This window comes from Oncorhynchus kisutch, linkage group LG19 (genome assembly GCF_002021735.2).
Source record: "Oncorhynchus kisutch isolate 150728-3 linkage group LG19, Okis_V2, whole genome shotgun sequence".
NCBI lineage: Eukaryota > Metazoa > Chordata > Actinopteri > Salmoniformes > Salmonidae > Oncorhynchus > Oncorhynchus kisutch.
In genome coordinates, this window is record NC_034192.2 from 37,795,161 (window position 1) to 37,819,209 (window position 24,049).

Consider the following 24,049-nt stretch of genomic DNA (forward strand, 5'->3'; position numbering starts at 1 on the left):
CGCCAGCTGCCCTTAAACGTGGAAACAATTAGTTGGCTTCTGCAAAGCCACCTACTTTGTGACCCCCATTAGAAGTGTGCCAGTGACCAGCTAATGGTTTCAGCTGTGGCCGTCTCATGAAGTTTGCAGAGGTATGTGTGTTGTGAGGACCAGGGTGCTGCTTTGATTCACAGTATAGGGGCAGGTGCGCCACGGCTAAACCTGTAGCAAACATTGGACAGGGAGAAAGTCTAGTAAAAAATACCATTGCGGTCTGAGAAAATAGCTGACACCGTACAGTGAAAAACTCAAGGTGAAGATCTACTATGTATTTCTGCAGATGAGAGTTCACAGCTTTTTATCAAGTTTTTGGTGTGTGCTGTAAAGTAGCATATGACTGAGGTCTTGATAGAGTAAAAGTTGTTGTCCAATGATGGACTGGGCAATATTTTTTACAATTGACATTTTAGTCATTTAGCAGATGCTCTTATCCAGAGTGACCTACAGGAGCAATTAGGGTTAAGTGCCTTGCTCAAGGGCACATCGACAGATTTGTTCCACCTAGTTAATGTTAGGTAAGTGTTTCCCCACATGTCTTGATTTGGATTTAGGTTTGAACTAAACACCATGTCTGTATCCGTCATCAGTGTTACACTTGTTCTAGTTGAGAAAACAGGCTAACTGTTGATGTTTGATGTTCATTTATGAACCCTAATTGTGTGTGTCATTTTTAATTTACACAGTCAGCTCAGAGAAACATTACCCCATTGGCTAAAAGCGGTGTAGTTGTCTTGCTGCAATTACCAAACAATTAGACGGAAGTGTTTTGACTGGGTGATACTATTTTTACAGTTCGGGAAAAAGGGAGCATTGTTTCTGACATTTTGCACAACATGTGTGAGTGTACCAATTAGTACATTTTTACATTTTAGTCATTTAGCAGACACTCTTATCCAGAGCGACTCTTATCCAGAGCGACTCTTATCCAGAGCGACTCTTATCCAGAGCGACTCTTATCCAGAGCGACTTTTTGAGTAAGTGGACACATTTTCATGGGCCGTGGGGATCATCCCCATAACCCTGCCGTTGCAAGTGCCATGCTCTACCGACTGAGCAACACAGGATCATGTACAGGATCATGTATTGTCAGTGTAAATAACAGTTGTGCCGTGGATCTACACACAGCTCTGTGTGGGTGTTTACATGAGCTGCAGACTTGTCTGGATGGTTTTGTAAGCCAGTGACGTTTCAAATCCACTTTAGAGTATTTCATGATCTTTGAAGAGATACTACTTTGTTTAGTATAGTCGTTTCTACTTTTCTGAGGCAGTAAGTCTCTAGTGATTTCAAATACCACTAGGGAGGTTAGATGAGTAGGAAGAGTGGAAGTGAAGAGTGGCTTTTGCATCGCTGAGGTGCAAAAACAATGTGTAAACTGTGATTTCTCAATCCCCTTTTTCCTTGAGAAGGAATGTATTATTCTTCTACATATAGCGACATCTCTTTTCTGATGACTGGGTTGCTCAGTGGTTTATAACACTGACTGGCCAAATCCTGCACTAGCTTTTCAATTCTAAACAGCATAGTGAGATTGCTCAGACAGATGTTCGACTATGATGCAGCCCACTGCTTAGGGATGGGATAGTTTGTTGGGACAGTTAAACTAGACTACTGCTCTCACTTCTCAAAGTTTGGCCTGCCAGAAACCTTTAAACCATTTTTTTTGCAAATCTTCTGTAAAAAAAAATGTAAACAGTTTTGTCTCTCGAAAACAAAGTTGATTTGGTCTGTCAAGTGAGTATATGATGTTTTCCATGATGGTGCATTTGTTTGGATTTCCAAAGGCAAAGTATTGTGGCTATGTAACAACCCTGCAATACGTGGGTAATATTAAATGGTTGGTACTATATTGTGAGAGGGGAGAGAAGAAGAGAGGAGATGTCTAAGTGGGTATGGTGATAGGTTTCATCAGATGACAGAACTCCAGACTGAAAGAATCTGAGACTGTCCATTCTGCCTACTGAGGTTACGCACGCACGCACGTACAGACAGACAGACAGAGACAAAGGCGAGGGCTGTCCTCCTGCTGTGTTCTAGGCTTCCTCTCATTAGCTCATATTACACGGCTAATGAGAGCTAACCAAACAAGAGCTAGGGAGGGAGCGGTGCTACATCCCTGACTGGGCAAATGTATGCCAGAGTAATTGTGTATTGGCTGCATAAATTACACTCTTCCTTATACGCACACACACACACACACACACACACACACACACACACACACACACACACACACACACACACACACACACACACACACACACACACACACACACACACACACACACACACACACACACACACACACACACACACACACACACACACCAGCATGTGCATATATTCATGTGACCCCCCGACATTTGCTGATGCAATTAGTGTAAGTCTGAAGCATCTAGATAGGTCAATGTTCCTTGCATTGGTTTTCCATGCTGTTCTATTCTGATATCTTCCCCCCTTTTACTATCTCCTTTGGTTTCATCCTTGGCTGTATACTCAACATCTTCTCTGTGTTAGAACTCCTATAGCTTTGTCACCTACTGTTCACTCCAGGGACAAACCAAGTAGCAACCCAGAGAGGGGTGGCCGTATAACCACCACAGAGGTTGTGAGATTTACAGTTCCACTATTTATTAGATTAACACAGTGGCAGTAGGCCAGAGAGAGGAGATCTTTAATACTCTACGTGCATCCCATTTGTATAAACAAGGCGATGGTATATGGCTCATTAGGCCGTCCTGTAGGAAGCAGCCGGCCGCGCTGGTTAAAGACTCTGCCGCTTGGTCGGTCACACCCCATCACCCAGCTGATTAATGCTGGAGGGGTGCAGGGCCGTGTCCACGGTGCCCACTCTGGTGGCACAGGGGACGCTCTCTACCCAGGGGAGGGTGAGGGCGGTGGGGAGGGAAACCACTGATCGCTCCCTTAAAGCCAAAATGTGGAAGATTTACCAGATGCTCATGGGTACTATTACACAGCTATATGCAGAACAATATATTTGTATGCACGTACATGCACATGCACACATGCAACTGCATACGTTTATTCGCAAACACGCACGGACACACACATTACAGTCAACAGTGTCCAGTATATTGACAGGGCCCTTTTCCTGCGTGTTCATTAGTTGATCATCTCAGAGCAGGAGTCTCAGTGTTTAATATCTATTTCCCGGAAGTGTGCAGGCCCTCTAGCTGTGAATAATTCAGCCCTGGGTTACATTTTTCATTTATCATAATTAGAATTTGCTGCATTGCATTAAGCCAATACTGCCGAAGTCTGCATGCTTTGACTAATGCTGCATGGCAGAAAGCAGGACCTTTAAAAATAATCATTTCTGGAAGATGTAAAATTATTCTCAGAATTTTGTAGTCTTTTTTTATTGATAACCATTAATTTCTAGTCGTTAAAACCACTAGTCAAAATCTTGTTGAATGCGCTAGTGCAGCGATCATCAACTAGATTCAGCCGCGGGACGATTTTTTTTGGGGGGGGCCTGAACGTAATTCCAAATCATTTGAAGACTGCAAATTAACTGTAAGAAACCCAAACAGATATAGTATTTGATTGAAACATAATAATTTCAAACTTTGATTACATTTGTATATGTTCACGTGTGTTTTTATTATGCGTGGGAATACTTGGGAACAGATTTCCAAAATGAAAATCACTTGGAGTTGATTTCCTGGTGTTTTTACAGTAGTTTATGTCCAACAATGACAATTCCACACCAAAAAAATATTGTTTTATTTTATTTCTGCTCAGAAAACTTGGGGGGCCAAATTAAACCATCAGCGGGCCAATTTCGGCCCGTGCGCCGCCAGTTGGGGAACCCTTCTCTAGTGACTTTATATCAAATGTACCAGACCATGTTAAAACGACTAATTCAGTAAACTTACTGTCCTGTTTGGAGCATTAATATCAGCCACAGAATATACATAGGCATTAGGTGTCAGATGATTGTGTTGAGAGTGGACAACCTGATAGTTACGGCTTCACGCGTGATCTTCCCCTTCAGCGTTTACAGAGGGAAAGTGTCAAAGCACATGTAGAGCGGAGCTCCGTCAGAAGAGCTGTTAGCTGTATTTGTTGTCCGTCTGTCTGTTGGCCTCTGATTTACACCCAGCCTCCGTAGTAGAAACCTGTGTGCCATCAATACTCTTTTTATTATACTGAGTGCCTCTGCCGTGCACTACAGGCCACAGCGGCCAAGCATAAATGGATGCGGCTGTAATTAGCATAATTGAAATAATAACGCTAACAAGCTCTCTGTGTCGATGGAGTGCGGAGAGATCTGAATGTGCTGAGACTGGCTCTGGCACTGCCGCCGTGGCTGGAGGTCTCAACGTATCCCCAATGTTCTGGCGTAGCTTCGTAATTGGGGTAATGGTGTCGAAGGGGGGTTTATACATGTAGTTGGAGGTGGGAACTAATATTGTGGGAAGTGATATGGCTCAAGTCTTGTTTTCATTGTTATAGGTAGGTAAGTATACTGTTGTGGTTGTTTACATTAAGATTACTATGTAGGCCATGGCAGTAGTACGGTCAGTAGTACGGTCACCAAATGTTTGAGTCAGATAATTCAATTTAAAAAATCATGGGTTTCCCTCTTTTTTTGTTAAATCTTTAGGCTTGGGAAACACAAAAAATATACATTTTATAGGTTTTGTAAGGAGGGTAAGCTAGAGAGGAAAAAGGGCCCATCAGTCACACAGTTAATATTTAGCAGCACAGAAACCATGATTCCACTTTGGCCCTAGCTAGCCTCTCTCTCGCTCTCTCTCTCTCTCTCTCTCTCTCTCTCTCTCTCTCTCTCTCTCTCTCTCTCTCTCACTTTCTCTCTCTCTCTCTATCTCACTTTCTCTCTCTCTCTCTTTATCTCACCCCCCCCCCACCCCAATGTAAAACTCCATCCTCCCTTGTGCAACCTTCTGTCTTTGCGTTTTCAGAACTCAGAGTCCAGGAATTAGCTTTCAACAAACTGGGTTACAAATGAGGCATTAAGCATCGGTAATAGGGGTGCAGAAAGGTCACGCCTGTATTAATCTAGCATCTGGGGAATATATCCATGAGCGCAGAGAGAAAGCAACCAGGCAACTTTCCAAAAACAATCTCTCCGCCCCCCCAAGACAAATGCAGCACATGAATAAATATTTTTACATAACTGCTTTGTGTTTGGAATCTCTTATTGCGCATGGTTATTTGTTGAGTTAGTGTAGATGAATGAGATATCAGCCACCGAGTTCAACAGAGATGGGTACCAAAGCATTATATTACTTCAATGTTTCATTGATTTAACTATAGAGCTCCTATAGCCGCCTGCAAGCTTTTGTTTATATATTTGGATATGTCCTTGCATTTAAAAAGCAATTACGCTCATGTATCCTTGAACATTTTCCTGAATGAGGAATCGATTTTATGAAAAAAAAATGGGTTTATTTTGAAGCAATGAGATGTTCAGAGATGGATCTTACTCAAAGAGTAGCTTTCATGGCGTCGAGCAGTTATGCACAGTCTTTTAGAGCACATGTTGAAATGCACAAGGTACCTGTAAAGTAAATCAGTCCATTTCACTGGGTTAACACACGGCAATCTTTCCTGTCATTTATTTTCTTCACATGAAGACATGCTTCAGCACCATTTTGTTTGTACATATGTTAATGCCCGTTTCCAGTTTTGTTTTATTTTGTACGTTTCTGTCTGTGTAGTGTCAACACATTTTTTGATGTTGTGAGTGGATATCAATGTTTGTGTCTTTGGGCATCTCAAATGGCTCTATCCTGTCACTATAATTTGCCATTATTAGTGACAGGTCAAGAAGCATTGTGTGTGGCAACATCACCCTTTCAGCTTCTTCTAGATATCATTTTCCTCTCTCTCTCCAAAACCAATGGAATTAAATTCAGATTGTCAAAAACCTTCAATTTAAATTCCTCTCCAAAGCTGTGAAACCTTTTCAATTCTAATTCATCATCTGATCGACACCATGTCACCTTTGAATTGGCATTAACTTCAACATTTGACTTTTAATCTAAATTAACTCCAACCCTGGTTAGCAGTGTATGGGCTACGTGTTAGCAGACATCCTCCCTCTCTAAAACAATCGTGAAAAGGGTTGTGTGTGTGTGTGTCTGTCTGCGTACGCCTAGTGTGTGGAGGTCTTTTACTCTTCAGGCCCAGGGGATGCAGGGCAAAGTGGAGTGAGTTTGACTGACAGGTCAGGGAAAACTGGAGTGGCGCGTTTGCCAAGTCGAATGGTGCCCCACAGCGCTTGGCACGAACAGAGGCAGACGCTGCCTTCTGGGGTCCCCGCTACCCAGCCAAAAATCACATTGTTGAGGTGGTCGAGGAGACAAATAACACAAAGGAACGCGTGGCACCCACAGGGAACGTGAACATAGGGCCAAGTGCCTTTCATTTATCACGCTCTCTCTCTCTCTCACGACTCCACTGCTCTCTCTCCTTCTTCTCCTTATCTGTGTTGTAGTATAATGAATTTTGTTTCAAGAGATGTTCTTTTTTGGGGGGTAGTTGGTATTGATATAGTAGGTGTTGCCCTGATGAAGATTGATTCTTGTCAGAACAATTCAAATGTTTTGAAACACCTCAAAGTGTAGGTTTCGTTAAATGAAACCGATGGCTGTATAGTAATAATTATCAGGACTCTGGGCCCTATTCAATCACAACTACTCCAGGGTTTCTTCTTTGCAAGGCAGCATACTAGAATTATTGGAATACTACACATGCAATTTTCTTTTTGTTTCACACAGTAAACAGCATTTGTTTTACCCACAGAAACAGCTTGTGATTGAATAGCGCCTGCTGTGTTTAGAATTGCTATGGTGGCCCTCGTCTCCACAGTATTAACCAAATGTCACCCTCCTCTCGCTCCCATTTTCTCTCCCCCTATCCCCCTCTCTGTCGTTCTACTATCTATAGCGGTGTAGGTCTGGCCCGGGCTCACTATGAAAAACAGCCCCCCTCGAACCTGCGCAAATCCAACTTCTTCCACTTTGTGTTGGCGCTGTACGACCGACAGGGCCAGCCCGTGGAGATCGAGAGGACCTCCTACATAGACTTTGTGGAGAAAGACAAAGTAAGACCAACACACACAAAGGGGAATGGGGAGGAGGGCGTGTGTGCCAGGTATAGCTGGCATTGGGGGTAAACGGGTGGCACTGGCGCTGGGATCAGTGCTATAGCACAGTGATGCTTTCAAACATGGAACGTGTAGCACACAAACTGTGGTCACATTCATTTTTCTTCATGGCAAGTCAAGATCAATATTCTTTCCTTATATTGTTAATTGATTTATTATATACGCTGCAATGTAATGTAATGCATTTCTTTAGTGAATTAAATTTGTATGAATTCTATATCTTTGCATTATGATATTATATTATTATTATTATTATATTATTATTATTATATTATATATACACTCATTTGATTATATATATATTATATAAACACTCATTTGATTATATGGATTTCAATTTATTATAATTTCATAAACTTAATTTTACAAAAAAAATGTAAGACAATATACTTTATGTAGAACATATATTGATTATGTCCAGCTCATAAATAAATATATTGTATGTTTTTATTTAACTGAGTTCCATATTATAAGTATCTTTTGTAAGTCATTCAATACTAATTCAAAGTATTTTGAGAAAGTACATTCATGAGAAAAGATTTTGAGATTTCTTACAAAAACTAAAACTGGGAAATAACTGAAACATGGAAAGATTGTAATCTAGAAATCCAGAGAGCTGGTTGTGCATAGAAATCATTCAGATATAGAAACACTTGCAGTTTCCAATTAACCTGTTGGGGGGCAGTGATGAGCAGAAGGCAGAAAAGCTTGAATGAAAGCAGTTTTGATTCAGCTTTAAATCAGACATTAAAGGTACTATTTTTATTTAAGGAATTTGGATGATGAGGTTACAACAATTTTTTAAAAATGTAATTTTATTTTAACAATGCAAGATAAAGAGAAAATATGATGATCCTCTTATGAAAGGCATATTTGAAAATCCTTTGTATTCATTTTAAGCAGTCATTTGAAACGTCATTTCTTGTACAATCCTTTGTTGTCTACAGCCTCTTTTCTATGAGTGTATGGCTACCTATCTGTCTCTACTCTGTTGTATTGTTCAGCTGTACCTGTGCTCTCAGTGGTAACGGTAACCCACTTCTCTACCTGCTGCCTGGGCTGTTCTGCCGTGCTGCCGGGGGGTTGTTCTCAGTAAAAGGTTACAGAGAACAGCTCCGCCCACGGTCAGGAGGGACGGCAGCCAGCTGGCATGGTCGCTCCTCCCGTCCTCCCTGCCCATTCACCTCTGCCTTGACCTCCAGCCTGCCCCTGGGCCCCTGCCAAGACTCCACGGCACATTTGGCACCGCTCAGCGAAGGGGAAGGAGAGAAATACAGAGAGAAAGAGAGAGGGAGAGATAGAGGGAGAGAGGGATACAGAGAGGAAGAGAGAGTGGGAGAGAGAGACAGAGGGGAGCGGATGTGGCCTCTCTCCTGGTGCCTGCCCGTTGAAGAGGTGACACAAGATCAGGGAGAGTGACTTGGCCCACCTGGAAGCAGAGGTCATCGGTGACCGTGGCAACCAAAGCTAACAGGCCACTGTCACCTAGGCAATGTCTCCTCTCTCTTACGGCATCTCTCTGTATAGTTGTGGTAACAGTGTTGTTTTTCCCTCAGCCACAGTGTTGTTTTAGTTCCTACGTAAGTTCGCCCTTTTGTCGTTGCTGTTTGATTTATTCCTGGCTGGACGATACAACAGTTAGGCAGCTGGTTTGTTGTGTGCGTGTCAGCAAGGGGAGTTGGAGGAAAGATTAAGATTCCATGTTGTATCTCACTATGGCCCTGCGGTGGGAATTTGGGCCTAGCCAAGTATTCTAAAATAGCAAGGGCTTAGCAACTTCAGAAGTATAACTCAATCAGAGAATGGTGTGGATTATCCTCAGGGTTCATGGGATTAATATTGTGTTTTTAAAGACATTAATCCCCAGAATTATCTTCCTGATTATAAAAATCTAGTAGATATCACAAAGGTTCACATTAATTAATATGTTTTCAGTTGCTTACCATTATTAGAGTGACATGTTATTGTGGACACACGGGCACTGTGATTTACCTTAACTAATTACCTTCTAATTGCAAATTAATTCGACCTAAAATGAAACCTCAAGGTAATAACAGTGTTAAAACAGCAAATAACAATGCTGGTTGGTCCATTGGCCTCTTATGGGATGTAAGTTTCCTCTTCAGATGATCCCTACTTGTGGATGCAGTATTAGTCTGGGAAGTCCCTGTGACATAGGAGTTGGGATCGAGATCAGGACTTGTGGCATCTGCTTGGATTAGGACTGGGGCGTTGGTCTCGTTGGACATTTTCAGTGAAAGAGTAGATTGAGTCAGACGAGCGTAGATTTGGAAGGCATAGTTCCTTCTTTTTCCAGTTGGTTCATTTTGTTTTTTGATATATTTGATTACGTACAAGACAGCAGTGGGTTGCAGTGGGTTGCCTTTGGTTCGGGGTGTCACCTCAAAAGCTGCGAGACATTTTGATCATTTTCTGTGCTTGTCTTTGACTCTCTCAGGAGTACAATGGAGAGAAGACCAACAACGGCATCCATTACAGGCTACAGCTCCTTTACAGTAACGGTAAGACCATGATAATCCCTCCAAACATATTGCAGAGTTCTCTCTCTTCTCACTACTCTCTGTGGACAGATTAGTTTTATCACTTCCAGGAAAAACAACATGAAATAAAAAAGACAACACTAACATAAGTGATAATCCTTATCACATCTGGAATAGTACTTGACGACCACCAGATCCTAAAGTCTGTTTTGGTCATCAGGGAAAATACTTGAAATTTTAACACTGATCTGTGCTCATTGAAAGCGTACTGCTTCGACCGGTTGGCATGGATTTTGTTTTGAGACCATATCGTGAGAGGAGACAGAAGACTCAACTGGTTGGTGTTCTGTACAATTCAACAGTAACCTAAATATGTAGTATATATATTTTTCAAGCACACTGAAACGGTGAGAAAACACAGAAGCCTGACACAATTACAGGCAACAACTAGCAGTTTTCCATGATCCTTTTTGAATAACCCTGTCATGTTTATGTCATATTTACGCTCTGTTGCATAGCTAATAAAAGACAAGCAATCATGGCTGATGTTTAATTTGTTTGTGAGTGATAATGTTATCCTAGAGGGAAAAGGCAGCGGGAGCGAGGAGAGCTCGGCAGTTGCAACCGGGAACGCAATAAATAATAAAAAAACTCAGGAGCACAGACTTTTGCTGAGGGGGGTTAGAAAATCTTGGTCTACATGAGAAAATCTTGGTCTACATGAGAAAATCTTGGTCTACATGAGAAAATCTTGGTCTACAATAGAAAATCTTGGTCTACAAGCACGACAGAAAACATAAAATACGGGATGGGGACACAAATAATAACCAAATTCATTTAGAAGACATTATTCGATATCAGTATTTTATGTTATTCTCTCTGTGCAAGAAGTGAATTAGCATTTTAGGCTGATGTTTATATTGTTGTTGCTCAAGACATTTCATTTGGCCAAACCACACGGCAACTTCTATGCAAATGATTTACAGAGTAAGATGACCTTAAAATGGTTATTCTGTCAATGGAACTTAACATTTCAACATACCATATTGGTGTCATGTATTATTACATTGTAATTGCAGGACATCTAATACATATTTGTGTTGTGTTTTGCAGGCATCAGGACAGAACAAGATCTGTTTGTACGGTTGATAGACTCCATGACCAAAGTGGTGAGCATTCTCCTTACACTGCAAATCATACTGCAACCCACCACCTATTTTGTACATAATGTAACATGAGTAAACCTATCCGTTCTGGGATTTGAACCCATGAACACAGACAACCTTCAGTCATTTCACCTGCTGAGCTAAAGTACTATCAATTTACTGTACCCCGGTGGCAAAGAATTAGTCTTGACCAGTCAGACTAGAAGACATAGGGGCAGCTGACACCAATGTAGCAACCTGGCTCCACCACACACTGTACTGTATACTCCTCCCCATCCACCCATCCTCCCTATCCCTATCCCCAGCGAACCCACCCTCCCTATCCCCAGCCCACTAGGCCATCCCTATCACCAGCCAACCCACCCTCCCTATCCCCAGCCCACTAGGCCCTCCCTATCCCCATCCCACTAGGCCATCCCTATCCCCAGCCCACTAGGCCCTCCCTATCCCCAGCCCACTAGGCCCTCCCTATCCCCAGCCCACTAGGCCCTCCCTATCCCCAGCCCACTAGGCCTTCCCTATCCCTATCCCCAGCCCACTAGGCCCTCCCTATCCTCAGCCCACTAGGCCTTCCCTATCCCTATCCCCATCCCACCCATCCTCCCTATCCCCAGTCCACTAGGCCCTCCCTATCCCTAGCCCACCCCACCCACCCTCCCTATCCCCAGCCCACTAGGCCCTCCCTATACCCAGCCCACCCACCCTCCCTATACCCAGCCCACTAGGCCCTCCCTATCCCCAGCCCACTAGGCCCTCCCTATCCCCATCCCACTAGGCCCTCCCTATCCCCAGCCCACCAGGCCCTCCCTATCCCCAGCCCACTAGGCCCTCCCTATCCCCAGCCCACTAGGCCTTCCCTATCCCTATCCCCATCCCACCCATCCTCCCTATCCCCAGCCCACTAGGCCATCCCTATCCCCAGCCCACTAGGCCATCCCTATCCCCAGCCCACTAGGCCCTCCCTATCCCCATCCCACTAGGCCCTCCCTATCCCCATCCCACAAGGCCCTCCCTATCCCCAGCCCACTAGGCCCTCCCTATCCCCAGCCCACTAGGCCCTTCCTATCCCCAGCCCACTAGGCCTTCCCTATCCCTATCCCCATCCCACCCACCCTCCCTATCCCCAGCCCACCAGGCCCTCCCTATCCCCAGCCCACCAGGCCCTCCCTATCCCCAGCCCACCTACCCTCCCTATCCCCAGCCCACCAGGCCCTCCTTATCCCCAGCCCATCAGGCCCTCCCTGTGTCGCCATGTCAGGCTGTCACAGATCGATGCGGCAACCAGGTCCTCGACAAAGCGTCAGCCACGGAAACCAATCAATAGCCCTTAATGTGCTACAGCGACGGCGCGCTGGAGACAATAATCCTGACAACAACACGAGCAGATTTCTACCACGGGTGCGCCACTCAAATCCCTCCCTCCTGCCTAGACTTGGACAGACAGACATGCAGACTTTGCATACTGTAGTGTGTCCTCCTGCAGACAGGCAGCCCTGTAGCTGCCAGTGGGGGGCCCGCGTCTATTGATTGGCTGTTGTGTGTTAGAAGCCTCTTCTCAGACACTCCTATTGGCAAATTCAGCTGTAATAATGTATGGAATGCATTTACCTGGAAGGCGGTATGTGGCACACAATAGGAATACAAATAATCTCGCTTTAATGGTGAATGTTTGGGCAAATATATCTGTTTGATATCTCCCCTCAATCTGCCCTGTCATCCTCCAAAAAGCTGAATCTTGAGTCTTGACCTTTTTTGACATGGTGGTATTACTCACACACCGCCATGAAAACTCTTAGACTAGCTCCAGGGGGTGGAGCGGCTACTTGAATCAGAAATTATGATGTATAAATATCGACCCGATACCCCCCACATCTTCTCTCCTCCCTCCTCCTCACACACATTCCCACTCCCATTCTCTCGTCCCCATCGAAATCCCCACCCCTTCTGGCGAAATTGGACGATTTTAATATAGAGGAAGGGAGGCTGGGAGGAATCAATAATGCAGAAGTGGTCGTTATCCTAAAAGTATTGTCCCCTTGGGGTGTATGTGTGTGTGTATGTGTGTGTGTGTGCGTGCGTCCGTGCTTGTCGGGGGCAACTGACCACCTAGGTGGACGAGGTAGGGTTAGGTCATTGGGTGAGTGAAAGGAGTGGGATAAAGCAATCCCTCCATCCCTCCGGCAGCGGACGTATAGAGAGAATGAAGGAGGGAGCAGCTCCTCTCAGTGGTCATTCGTCATCCAGGGCCGACATGACAGCTCCAAGTGAAGGATGCCCAGGAGGTGGCATGTCTCTTACGGGGCCTAGCACGGCCATCTGTCTGGGAGGGGTGCAGGAGTGGACGGGTGGAGGACCGGCCTGGCCGTTCTACAGCACGTGGCCTTCCACTACAGAAGGGCTGCCCTGTCAATGGCCCTCTCCATCTCTTCAGTCTAGCCTCCTATTAATAATCAAATCAAATAACATTTTATTGGTCACATACACATGGTTAGCAGATGTTAATGTGAGTGTAGCGAAATGCTTGTGCTTCTAGTTCCGACCATGCAGTAATATCTAACAAGTAATCTAACAACAACTACCTTATACATACAAGTGTAAAGGAATGAATAAGAATATGTACATAAAAATATATGGATGAGTGATGGCCGAACGGCATAGGCAAGATGCAGTAGATTGTATAGAGTACAGTATATACATATGAGATGAATAATGTAGGGTATGTAAACGTTATATAAAGTGGCATTGTGGATGATAGCGGGGTGAACAGGCAGTGGCCCGGGTGGTTGTTGTCCTTGATGATCTTTTAGGCCTTCCTGTGACATCAGGTGGTGTAGGTGTCCTGGAGGGCAGGTAGTTTGCCCCGGTGATGCGTTGTCCAGACCTCACTACCCTCTGGAGAGCCTTACGGTTGTGGGCGGAGCAGTTGCCGTACCAGGTGGTGATACATCCCGACAGGATGCTCTCGATTGTGCAGCTGTAAAAGTTTGTGAGGGTTTTAGGTGACAATCCAAATTTCTTCATCCTCCTGAGGTTGAAGAGGCACTGCTGCGCCTTCTTCACAACGCTGTCTGTTTGGGTGGACCATTTCAGTTTGTCCGTGATGTGTATGCCGAGGAACTTTCCACCTTCTCCACTACTATCCCGTCGATGTGGATAGGGGGCTGCTCCCTCTGCTGTTTCCTGAAGTCCACGATCATCTCCTTTGTTTTGTTGACTTTGAGTGAGAGGTTATTTTCCTGACACCACACTCCGAGGGCCCTCACCTCCTCCATGTAGGCCATCTCGTCATTATTGGTAATCAAGCCTACCACTGTAGTGTCGTCTGCAAACTTGATGATTGAGTTGGAGGTGTGCATGGCCACACAGTCATGGGTGAACAAGGAGTACAGGAGAGGGCTGAGAACGCACCCTTGTGGGGCCCCAGTGTTGAGGATCAGCGGGGTGGAGATGATGTTTCCTACCCTCACCACCTGGGGGCGGCCCATCAGAAAGTCCAGGACCCAGTTGCACAGGGCGGGGTTGAGCAATACTTTTTTTTTAAAGTCCTGTTTTAGCTGTTTTTTACCTCGTAGTTACAGTGGGACTTACTCTAATAAAATGTCATCCATTTCTGTTGTAGTTATTTAGCAGGCACTGATAACTAACACATGCACAAAGCCTTTCCAATAATATGTAGTCAGAACCTTTACAGGGCTATGATCAGGAATTGTACAGGGCAAGCACAAGTTTGAGTAGTGACCCAAAAAATACTTGGTACGATTCTCATAAGGCTAAACACACATTAATACCTGCTGCTCTCTTCTTCTCCTCAGGCGATCCTCTACGAGGGCCAAGACAAAAACCCAGAGATGTGCCGCGTCCTTCTCACCCACGAGATCATGTGCAGGTGAGTGCCACTCTATAATCCACTGCTAACCAATAGGGGAACATGCAGCATTTAAAGGGATACGCCACCCCAAAATCAATTCTGGTTCATATAGCAGAATCTACGTACACATATTATTAACTCCAGGCCATTTCCTGGCAAACATTTATGTTGGGGTGAACTTTCACTTTAAGTGATCATCACAAGGCTCAAGGTTACCTCAGCCCGCTAGTCTGGCTGACTTCCATATGTCTAAATTGGTCAAAATCAGTGAATTGCATACATGAAGGAGCTTCCTAATTCCTCTATATTTTTGGGCTCCAGGTATACCTTTTCGTGCTATATGCATCTCACTATACAGCCCTATAAGTTGTCCTCATTAAATAAATATATTTGGATTGAAGACCATGCTGAGTACTTATCTGCCCACTGTGTGTCCGCCGGATGGGGGCCCATGTTAATGGGGGGGGGGTTATGTGTGTGTGTTCTGATCGAGATTGGCTGGGAACAGGTCTGTAGGGGGGTTGGTTGGAGCCTGGTAGGAGTGAGTGTTAATTATGCAATACAGGAAGTATGTGTGTCCCGCCTTGGACGCTGGGGGGTTGAGGAGCTTCACGCCTTGGCCCACAAGAAGCCTCAGCTGGGTACACTAAAAAGAAGATGGAGGAGGAGGCGGTTGAGGTCGACTCTGCCTTTTGTCTTTTCCACTGACTCAGTCATCACTGTTGGAACCCAGTTGCCTATGTATTATTTTGCTATGTAAACAAGAGCAATTCATGCAAAACCTGAATCTGGAAGTTTCTGGGGTAAGACGCAAGAGCATTCTCATAGCACTGTGAGAAGCCACTTTTTGATTGGTTGGATCAATAAAAAAATATTTACAGGTCCAGAAACAAAGAAACATTCAGTTGGGTGTTTCTTAAAGTTCTCACAGTGCCGGATGAATGATGATTTGTCCCACCATGGAAACCAGCGGTCTGTTATTTTGAATGAATAAGGAAGGCTTTTAGTCATTATCGTACTAATGTTATGACCTAGCTGGGGAAACCATATCGTGTCTTATCTGAGGGCTATTTCACGGTTATCTCATGCATCTTGTTTCGCGCTTCAAAGCTGATTTGACATTCACTGTTTTTTAAATTCCGTTGAAAACGGTTGATATCGAAGATGCGAGGAATTTTTTGAGAGACGGACCCATTGTCTCTTCCTTGGAGACCCCCCCCTCGGATACGAGGCTTCATTTTCATAATGACGGTTCTACTCGGCGTCGGTCATTAAGTGATTGAGTGCGATTATTAACCATCATTCCCCTGATGAAAGGCGTCTTCCCATTGGCTAATGAGAAGGGGAGGAGAGACACGCTCTCTTTCTTCATCTATCTCTATCTCCCCTTCTGTCTCCCAGGTGACAGGGACGTGGTGGTTGAGGTGTCTTTATCTAGTCCTGCCTGGTGTTGCTACCTGGCTCGCTGCTGTATAAAGTAACACACTCAACCTGCAGAGGAAGTATACTGTAGCAGCTGGTAGGGACCTGCTCAGGCATGGCCATGTGGTCCCTGGTGGTGGCACATGCTAGTTCTGCTTGGAGGCTTGTACCTTTTTCTAGAACTCTCTGAAGACAGAGGAGTTTTCTCATCTTAGAGTTAAAAGCACTGAACCACCTGAGAGGTTTTACAATTGAAAAGATTTTCAACAAGTTTGTTAGTTGTTAATTAGATAGACATGACAAAGTTATAGATTGTAGGATCAAAATGGAAGAACTTGTACGGAACTTTGCGTAGCCCTTTTATTTACAGTGTTTTAAAAGGCCTTTATTTAAGCATCAAAATATCACTGCTTGACATACACAAACATGTTAACGTAAAGAAACGTTATATAGTTTTTGTGCTTCTTTGAGCGATGTTCTATCGGGTTCCCTGGGTCATTTCATGTTTTCCTGTGTAAAGCAGGCAGAAATACAGTGTGCCGAGTTTTGCATCTACGGCACATGAAAACAGGAAATTACCCCGGGAATCGATAGAACATCACTCAGAGGCATTCAAAATAGGTGAATCTTTCCTTTAAATATGTCAGTAGTTGATTACTAAGTGGATTTAATTGTCACTACATTCCACTTAATGTGACTTGCATTGGCTCGTGATACCAACGCAGCATTTCCCCCATTCTTTCATTTGAGACCAGCTCTTCCAAAATCACCAAATGGGGCTGTGTGGTAGTCAGTTGGCATGGGCCAGTCATCGGAGGACTGTACCATGGACTGGGCTCTGTGCACTAGCCCCGGTGCCAGGCTAGAAGAAGGCACGCCGTGTGAGAGAGAAAGGCTTGCCACGGGCGTCCTCTCCCAGCCAAGCCGGCTGCCTGCCTGCCTGGCTACCGCATATGATTAGGTCTGGCCATGGACCTCATGTTTGGGCTGGGTAATTACAGCACTTGCCCTTTGAAAACCAGCCTTCCATTGACAGCCATTCACTGTGTTCGCATCTTATCACAGGCCTGTGATCCAACAGACTGGCTCTGTTCCCCCTCCCTCTGATGCCCGTCTTCAGGTTCCTCAGGGAGCCTTTGAAGGCTTCTCTTGTTTTTTAAAGCTAAACTCTGATAGTTCAGCTTCGAACAATGCTGAGACAACCTGGTTTGGTGCTTAAGTAGATTCCACTTGTGGGGATCATTTGAAGTGGGCCTGGCCGGCTGGAGAGCCAATGGTAATGATGCTATTGACCAAGGCATGGTGCCTATCTGGGGCTAAAACTGGCACGCCAGGCTCACTTCTTATTGTTGATCCGGTGTGGGTCCTTTTTTAGCTATATCGACAAATCTTCAAGTAGGCTACAGTATCTGTGATTTTGGCCTCTGTTTCTGTGCTGTGGAACTCGCTGGACCAGCACTGCCCATGCTCAGGCTCATGGCTTGAGTACTATTTTTCAGCTGTAGCTGAAGACACCATAGTAACGTTGACTGGATATCCTGTACTATATCTCGGCTGTAGCTGAAGGAACCATAGTAACACTGACTGGATATCCAGTGTTGTTGTCTTGTGGGGCTCATCTGACTCACTGGTCTGTGTTCTCAGTCATTAGCTAGCCGGGGTGTTAGCCTGCTCGGGCCCGGGGGGAAACGTCATTAAGGCGGTATTGTGGACGCTCAGCCAAGGTTTGTTTTCGTGTGCGAAGGGCGCCGGGTCCCCCGAGGGGCCCGGCAGTGCTCCTGGGGTCCAGTTTGTTTATAACACTTCTTTCTCAGTTTGAGGAGGTTGTCACCACAGCAGCACCATTGGGTTTCCAATGCTAATTGGTCTCCTGGAACTTTGCTAATGGTTCCAAGTAGCTGTGGGAATAAATTATTGTGGCACGCTCTATGGCAACAGTCACACACACAAAGACCAGGCAAGAAAACAGTGCTCAGTTTGTTTTTCTTCTACTTACAGATCAAACAATGTGATAAATGATTTATAAACTGGGTTCATTTGGCATTCGGTGGCTCGATTTGAAGCTTGTTTGTCAAATGGCAATTTGATTCATGACAGCATGGGGTGAGTATGTAAGCATAATTGGTCCTCAGCAGGTCATGCAATATGATTCATTTTTAAGAATAAGAGGGTTTGTTTCAATTACCTTTAGGATAACACATTTATATTTAAAATGGGACCTAAGTTATTGTAACAACCAGCAGAATCAGGACTCCAATTTCATTTTAGTCACTACATGAAACAACAGATTTTGAACATAAATGTACAAAATGCATATGTTGAATCTAAATAAATGTTCTGAATCCAATGTAATTATCACTAAATGGACTGCTAACTACTAGAACATAGTTCCACTACCAACAAAGCATTGTGTGAACGAAAGCCCCTCTTTCAGTTCATACAATATCATTACGCTAGCTTCAATCCGAATGAATGGGAAAACAATCCCTACACCCAATGTCCACCAGATGCAATATGCATTTTTGTTTGGCCGGATGTCTGGCCCACATTTTCCTTACGCGCATGTGCCTCACTTTTCATCCAGCTAAAAGCTAGCCAGCTAATCATCGCACGGTAAAGCAATGCACAAGTTGAACATATTGAAGCACGCGGCCTAGTGTGGCACCCCCAATGTAGCGTTGCGGACTGCTCCATTGAAAATGAAAGACTTCCACCAGAACGCAAAGAGTTTGATGCATCTGGTGGTCACGAGGCGTCATTGTTCACCATTGCATGGCGACCAACCACCACAGAAGAGCACATTTGGCTGAATTCAGACCCCCTTCTGAAACGGCATGCCACCACAGACCTGGGAAAGACCAGGGTGGCCATGGTGATGGCACGGGGGGCAGGATGGACGAGTGGAGGGGATGGAGAGAGAGGGAGGTGGCTCAGCACCGGGCCGGCTGGGCCATCACTGGGCGCTGTCCAAACTGTCAACAAGTCAATGAGAGTGACCTTGGCTGGACCCCTGCCCAGCTGGATCGTGGGTCAAGGTGGGGGGACGGGGGTTCTGGGGACAGAGGGGTGAGGAGGAGAAGAAGGGCAGGGCAACGTGCCTGACACTCAGCAGATTGTACATGGTTCCTCCCTGACTCCATAGCATGCTGGCGGTATGCCCACTGTTACCAGAGACAGTCCAACAAATGATAGCAACAAATGACAGTAAATCTTTTTAGTAAACGTGAGTATGATAATCATTTGTGTCTTCCTTTTTCCCCTAGTCGTTGTTGTGACAAGAAGAGCTGTGGAAACCGCAATGAGACGCCCTCTGACCCGGTCATCATTGACAGGTAAGGACACCTTTGTACCCTCCGTCTGTCTTTCACCGGTAGAACAACTTTGACAGTGGGCCCAAGCAGGTGAGCAGGACCAGGTCTTCATGGTTGTGTCTGTATCATTGGGCCTGTCAGGCTGGCTGGGTTATAGTGACCTCCTCCAAAAGGACAGTATTGGCCTCCGAGGGCACAGAGCTCATTACCAAATCCATGTTGGCTCGTTAGACTGAGCTTGGAGAATGGCCAGGGACAGGAGAGCTAGGAGCCCGGAAACCAGTGACCCACACATACAGTCAAAACCCACGCACACTCACACACACACACACACACACACACACACACACACACACACACACACACACACACACACACTCACACTCACACACACACACACACACACACACACACACACACACACACACACACACACACACACACACACACACACACACACACACACACACACACACACACACACGTCTTCTCACCTCTTGTTGCCATGGGGTGCCTTTGATAGGTGTTGCAGTCCAAAGCCACAGAGATCGTGTCACGCTGTGTTTTCAGGAATCAGGGTCAGATCGCATATTATTTCCTCTAGTCATATCTCTAGCATATATCTTCACAACGACGCTACTTTCAACACACACACACTAACACGCACGACTACATACCACACACAAACACATGCATCACACAAATACATATCCATTCACTCTGAAATCCCAACAGGCCAATCCTAGGGTAGAGATCTGCAGGAATGTCCCTGTGCCACATCATCAACTAGAGTGTGTGTGTGTGTCAGTGGTCACCCCAACATCGCCACGCTCGTTATACCCCTCCCAAACAATTCCGAAGTGTTTACCAGCGACAAGCCCGGCTCTTGATTTAGTGGTCGACGGCCTGTATCACTGCATTTTAGTGCCCTATTAAGAAGTATAGGATTTATGGGAACGCCATCTCAAGCTCCTTAAACCAACAGATAAATCAGTTAGCCAGGGTGGCAGGGTGGGTGGAGGGTTGCTATTGGTGACCAGCGATGCAAATCACCCCCATCAGTCGCCACTGTAAAGCAGTTATTGCTGTCAATTCATGCCCCCCTCCCCGCTTAGAGACATGCACACATGCAGACGCTCTATCTCTCTCTCTCACACACACACACACACACACACACACACACACACACACACACACACACACACACACACACACACACACACACACACACACACACACACACACACACACACACACACACACACACACACACACTAACACACACTAACACACACTAACACACACACATAATCAAATGCATGCAAGCGCACACACACTCCCTGTATAGTGACTATATAATGATGATATTGAAGCAACTTCATTCAGAAAACAATCTTATGAGTGTTTGGTGACAGTGTCCTCTTTTCTCTTGCCATCATTGACTCTGCATTACTCCTGCCTTAAAATGTCTTACATGCCTTCTCTGTGACATATCACATTGGACATACACACTTGCCCCTATAAACAGCATAAGGGATGGGTACATTTAGTTGGTTGGGCTCTGAGGTCGACCCTCCATCTAAAACCAGGAAGCAGTTTGTATCTAGTGCTATCATTTAATGGGGAGAATCCTGCTGAAGCAAGCAGAAAGCGCCAAAGGGCCGGGGTGAAATATTGGGTTGCGGGCCTTTAAACAGGTGTTATTACAAGCTAATATTGCATTTAGATGGCCGGCCAGTTCCCCGAGTGGGACCATAAATTCTCAGAGACTGTCAGAGCTTACTGGGGGACCAGTGGCTAATTACCCAGTATAGACCTCACTGGCCCTAATCTACCTCTGTCTCCCCCTATCTTCCCCCTCTCCCTTCACCCTCTTACCATAATGGGCCTGCCTGCTGGACATGGGAGACATGCCCCCCCACCATTCCCCTCCCTCCCTCCCTCCCTCCCTCCCTCCCTCCCTCCCTCCCTCCCTCCCTCCCTCCCTCCCTCCCTCCCTCCCTCCCTCCCTCCCTCCCTCCCTCCCTCCCTCCCTCCCTCCCTCCCTCCCTCACCCACTTCCACTAGGACCATTTGGTGCTCTTGATGTCATTCTCTCGGGGTTAAGTGGCGAGGGACATGGGAGATGGAAAGAGGCGCCCTCACCATTCAACGTTCCTTCATTCCCCCACCCCTCACAGCTCTCCATGATCTGTTCTACAGTACGAACCACTAGCCATCCCCTACAGTCTGTCAATGGACATTTGTTTAGGGCCGTTCCTCTTGGTGTCGGTTGCTCTTTATGAGTGACTCGCGAAGCTGCCCATCATTCGTTGTATCGGTTGTAGGGGTATTATGCAAGCTCTCTTGGAAGTAAATCCTGACATATATATTAAAACCCCCTCATATTTCATATGCTCATCAATAGACTAGAGATGTAAAGGAATGTCATCTATCAGGTGCAGACTTCTGTTAACGTGTGGACACAGACAACGTCATTAGCAATCACCAATATTTATGTGTGTGGATGCGTGTACGCACGTTTTCAGGGCTGGACTGACTGACCGCTACAAGTGAGGGTTAACTCTGCTGGGGGTGATGGGGTTATCAGCCTCTCCGGATCCTTCCCAGCAATCACAGCCTATTGATCGACCAGCGAGCACATGGGAGCCCGCCAGATTAAGAGTATAGATTTACAATAAAAGCAGGACATTACTCGGCACAGCCTGGGTAGAAATTGAAAGGGGGAAAAAAATGAGGTTCTGGAAGTGGGATGAGTCAGGGCCGAGAGAGAGGAAGGGGTTGCCAGGTTTTATGGGTCGTTTGTCCGGGGTTATGTTTTTAGGAGACAGGTTATGGGTGCAAGTGCTATTACATGATTTTGCATTGGGCTTTATGCATGTTATTGAAGACAGTTGCTCACTTGTAGACATTGTTTTAATGGCTTTTTATCACATAGGCATTATGAGGGTCACCTGGTCTGGTGTTGTCGTTAGGGTATTTCAGGGGCGATGGGTGGGGGGGATGAGACACAGTGTGTGTGTGCTTGCATGCATGCGTACGTGCGTGCGTGTGTGTGTGTGCGTGTGTGCGTGTGTGTGTGTGTGTGTATGTTCAGGGAGTGGGGGGTCAGAGACAGTGGTGTAGGTGTAAAATATGGATGGGGGACTGTTGAAAGCTCCTGCAGGTGGCCTGGTCTTCTGGTTCAATTATTCAGTGTATCCCGTCCCTCACACAAGGTGGGACGGTCTACCACTGCTTCTTCACGACTTTCAGGAACCAACAGCAAAATGGTCTGAGAGAGAGAGAGAGAGAGAGAGAGAGAGAGAGAGAGAGAGAGAGAGAGAGAGAGAGAGAGGACTTGTTTGATCTGAGAACTGATGGTGGCAGAACTAGCACTGGGGACAGGAGAAATTAGGTCATTTGACACTGTGAGGTGTGTGTGTGTGTGTTCGTGTGAGAGGTACCTGCAGTGTGTTTACAGTACTGTAATCATATCAATGACTGCCACCCCTCTGGCTCTGCTAAGTGATGCAAAAACTCAACATGAAGTCATTTGTTTTCTCTTCCTCTTAATTCATCACTATATACAGTAGATAGCCACTCTACCCTACTCCTAGTACTGTAGCTCGTCTACTACTCGGTGTGTGCTCATGTATTTATGTGTTTGTGTCTGGGTTAGCCCAGACGACCTTGACGACTGCTCCACAGGGTAAGAGGGAAATATCAGTGCCAGTGTTTGTGGTTCACCCCTCTCGCCTTTCAGCAGGGTATCTATTCCAAACTACGCACACACACACACACACACACAGACACACAGGCACAGACACACAGGCACAGACACACAGGCACACACACACACAACACACACACACACAACACACACACACACACACACACACACACACACACACACACACACACACACACACACACACACACACACACACACACACACACACACACACACACACACACACACACACTGCAGCTCCCCTAATATAAATACCATACAACTATAGCCACGATCGCACTTTACCCTGGGATAACATGATACCACTAGTTGCCTCTGGTGAACTAAGCTCCCACAAAAACATGTTATTGTTCTTACCTCTATTTGGCGTGAACACATTTTGCTTTGCTTCTCTGAGGAGATGTAATATTCATATCCACCCCGTATGACTCTCCAACTTGTTAATGAATCTTTGCATTTTCCTCAAGGAGGCGGAATCTCCTCCAGCGATTTATTCAAATACAGATGTTGCCATTAAACAATCATCCTCCATTTTCCATTCAGAGGAGTGCATTCCAGTCCCTTAAAACCTGAAGGCTCTGTGAGTATAACACACTTCACTCTCCCTCTGTTGCACGGGGGCTCTGAAGCTGGCAAGTCACCCTGTTGGCAGGCGGTGGGGAACAGAAGGGTTGTTTCGCTACCTGTCCTAGCGTTCACAGCTTGTGGTAATATCCGTCTGGGTGATTCCATGGAGCCAGGGCCTCCAGCGGGTGCCCAGGGTGGGGCATGGCTGATGTGATGGGTGGGAGGGGAGTGTGCACTGGCCCGGGGTTGCCCATAAACCAATTCACCAGTGGGGAAAAGATAT

General features: G+C 45.7%; 1 protein-coding gene across 8 annotated transcripts in view; it reads left to right on the forward strand.

The window, feature by feature from the left end:
* LOC109865053 (transcription factor COE3-like) overlaps window positions 1-24,049 on the forward strand; it is a 101,255-nt gene that overhangs the window by 4,888 nt on the left and 72,318 nt on the right. For all 8 annotated transcript variants that reach the window (XM_031797018.1, XM_031797025.1, XM_031797024.1 and 5 more), the window contains exons 2-6: window positions 6,979-7,135; window positions 9,657-9,720; window positions 10,813-10,868; window positions 14,678-14,751; window positions 19,419-19,487. In XM_031797018.1, the coding sequence (XP_031652878.1) occupies window positions 6,979-7,135; window positions 9,657-9,720; window positions 10,813-10,868; window positions 14,678-14,751; window positions 19,419-19,487 (420 nt within the window). The remainder of the gene's footprint in view (window positions 1-6,978; window positions 7,136-9,656; window positions 9,721-10,812; window positions 10,869-14,677; window positions 14,752-19,418; window positions 19,488-24,049) is intronic.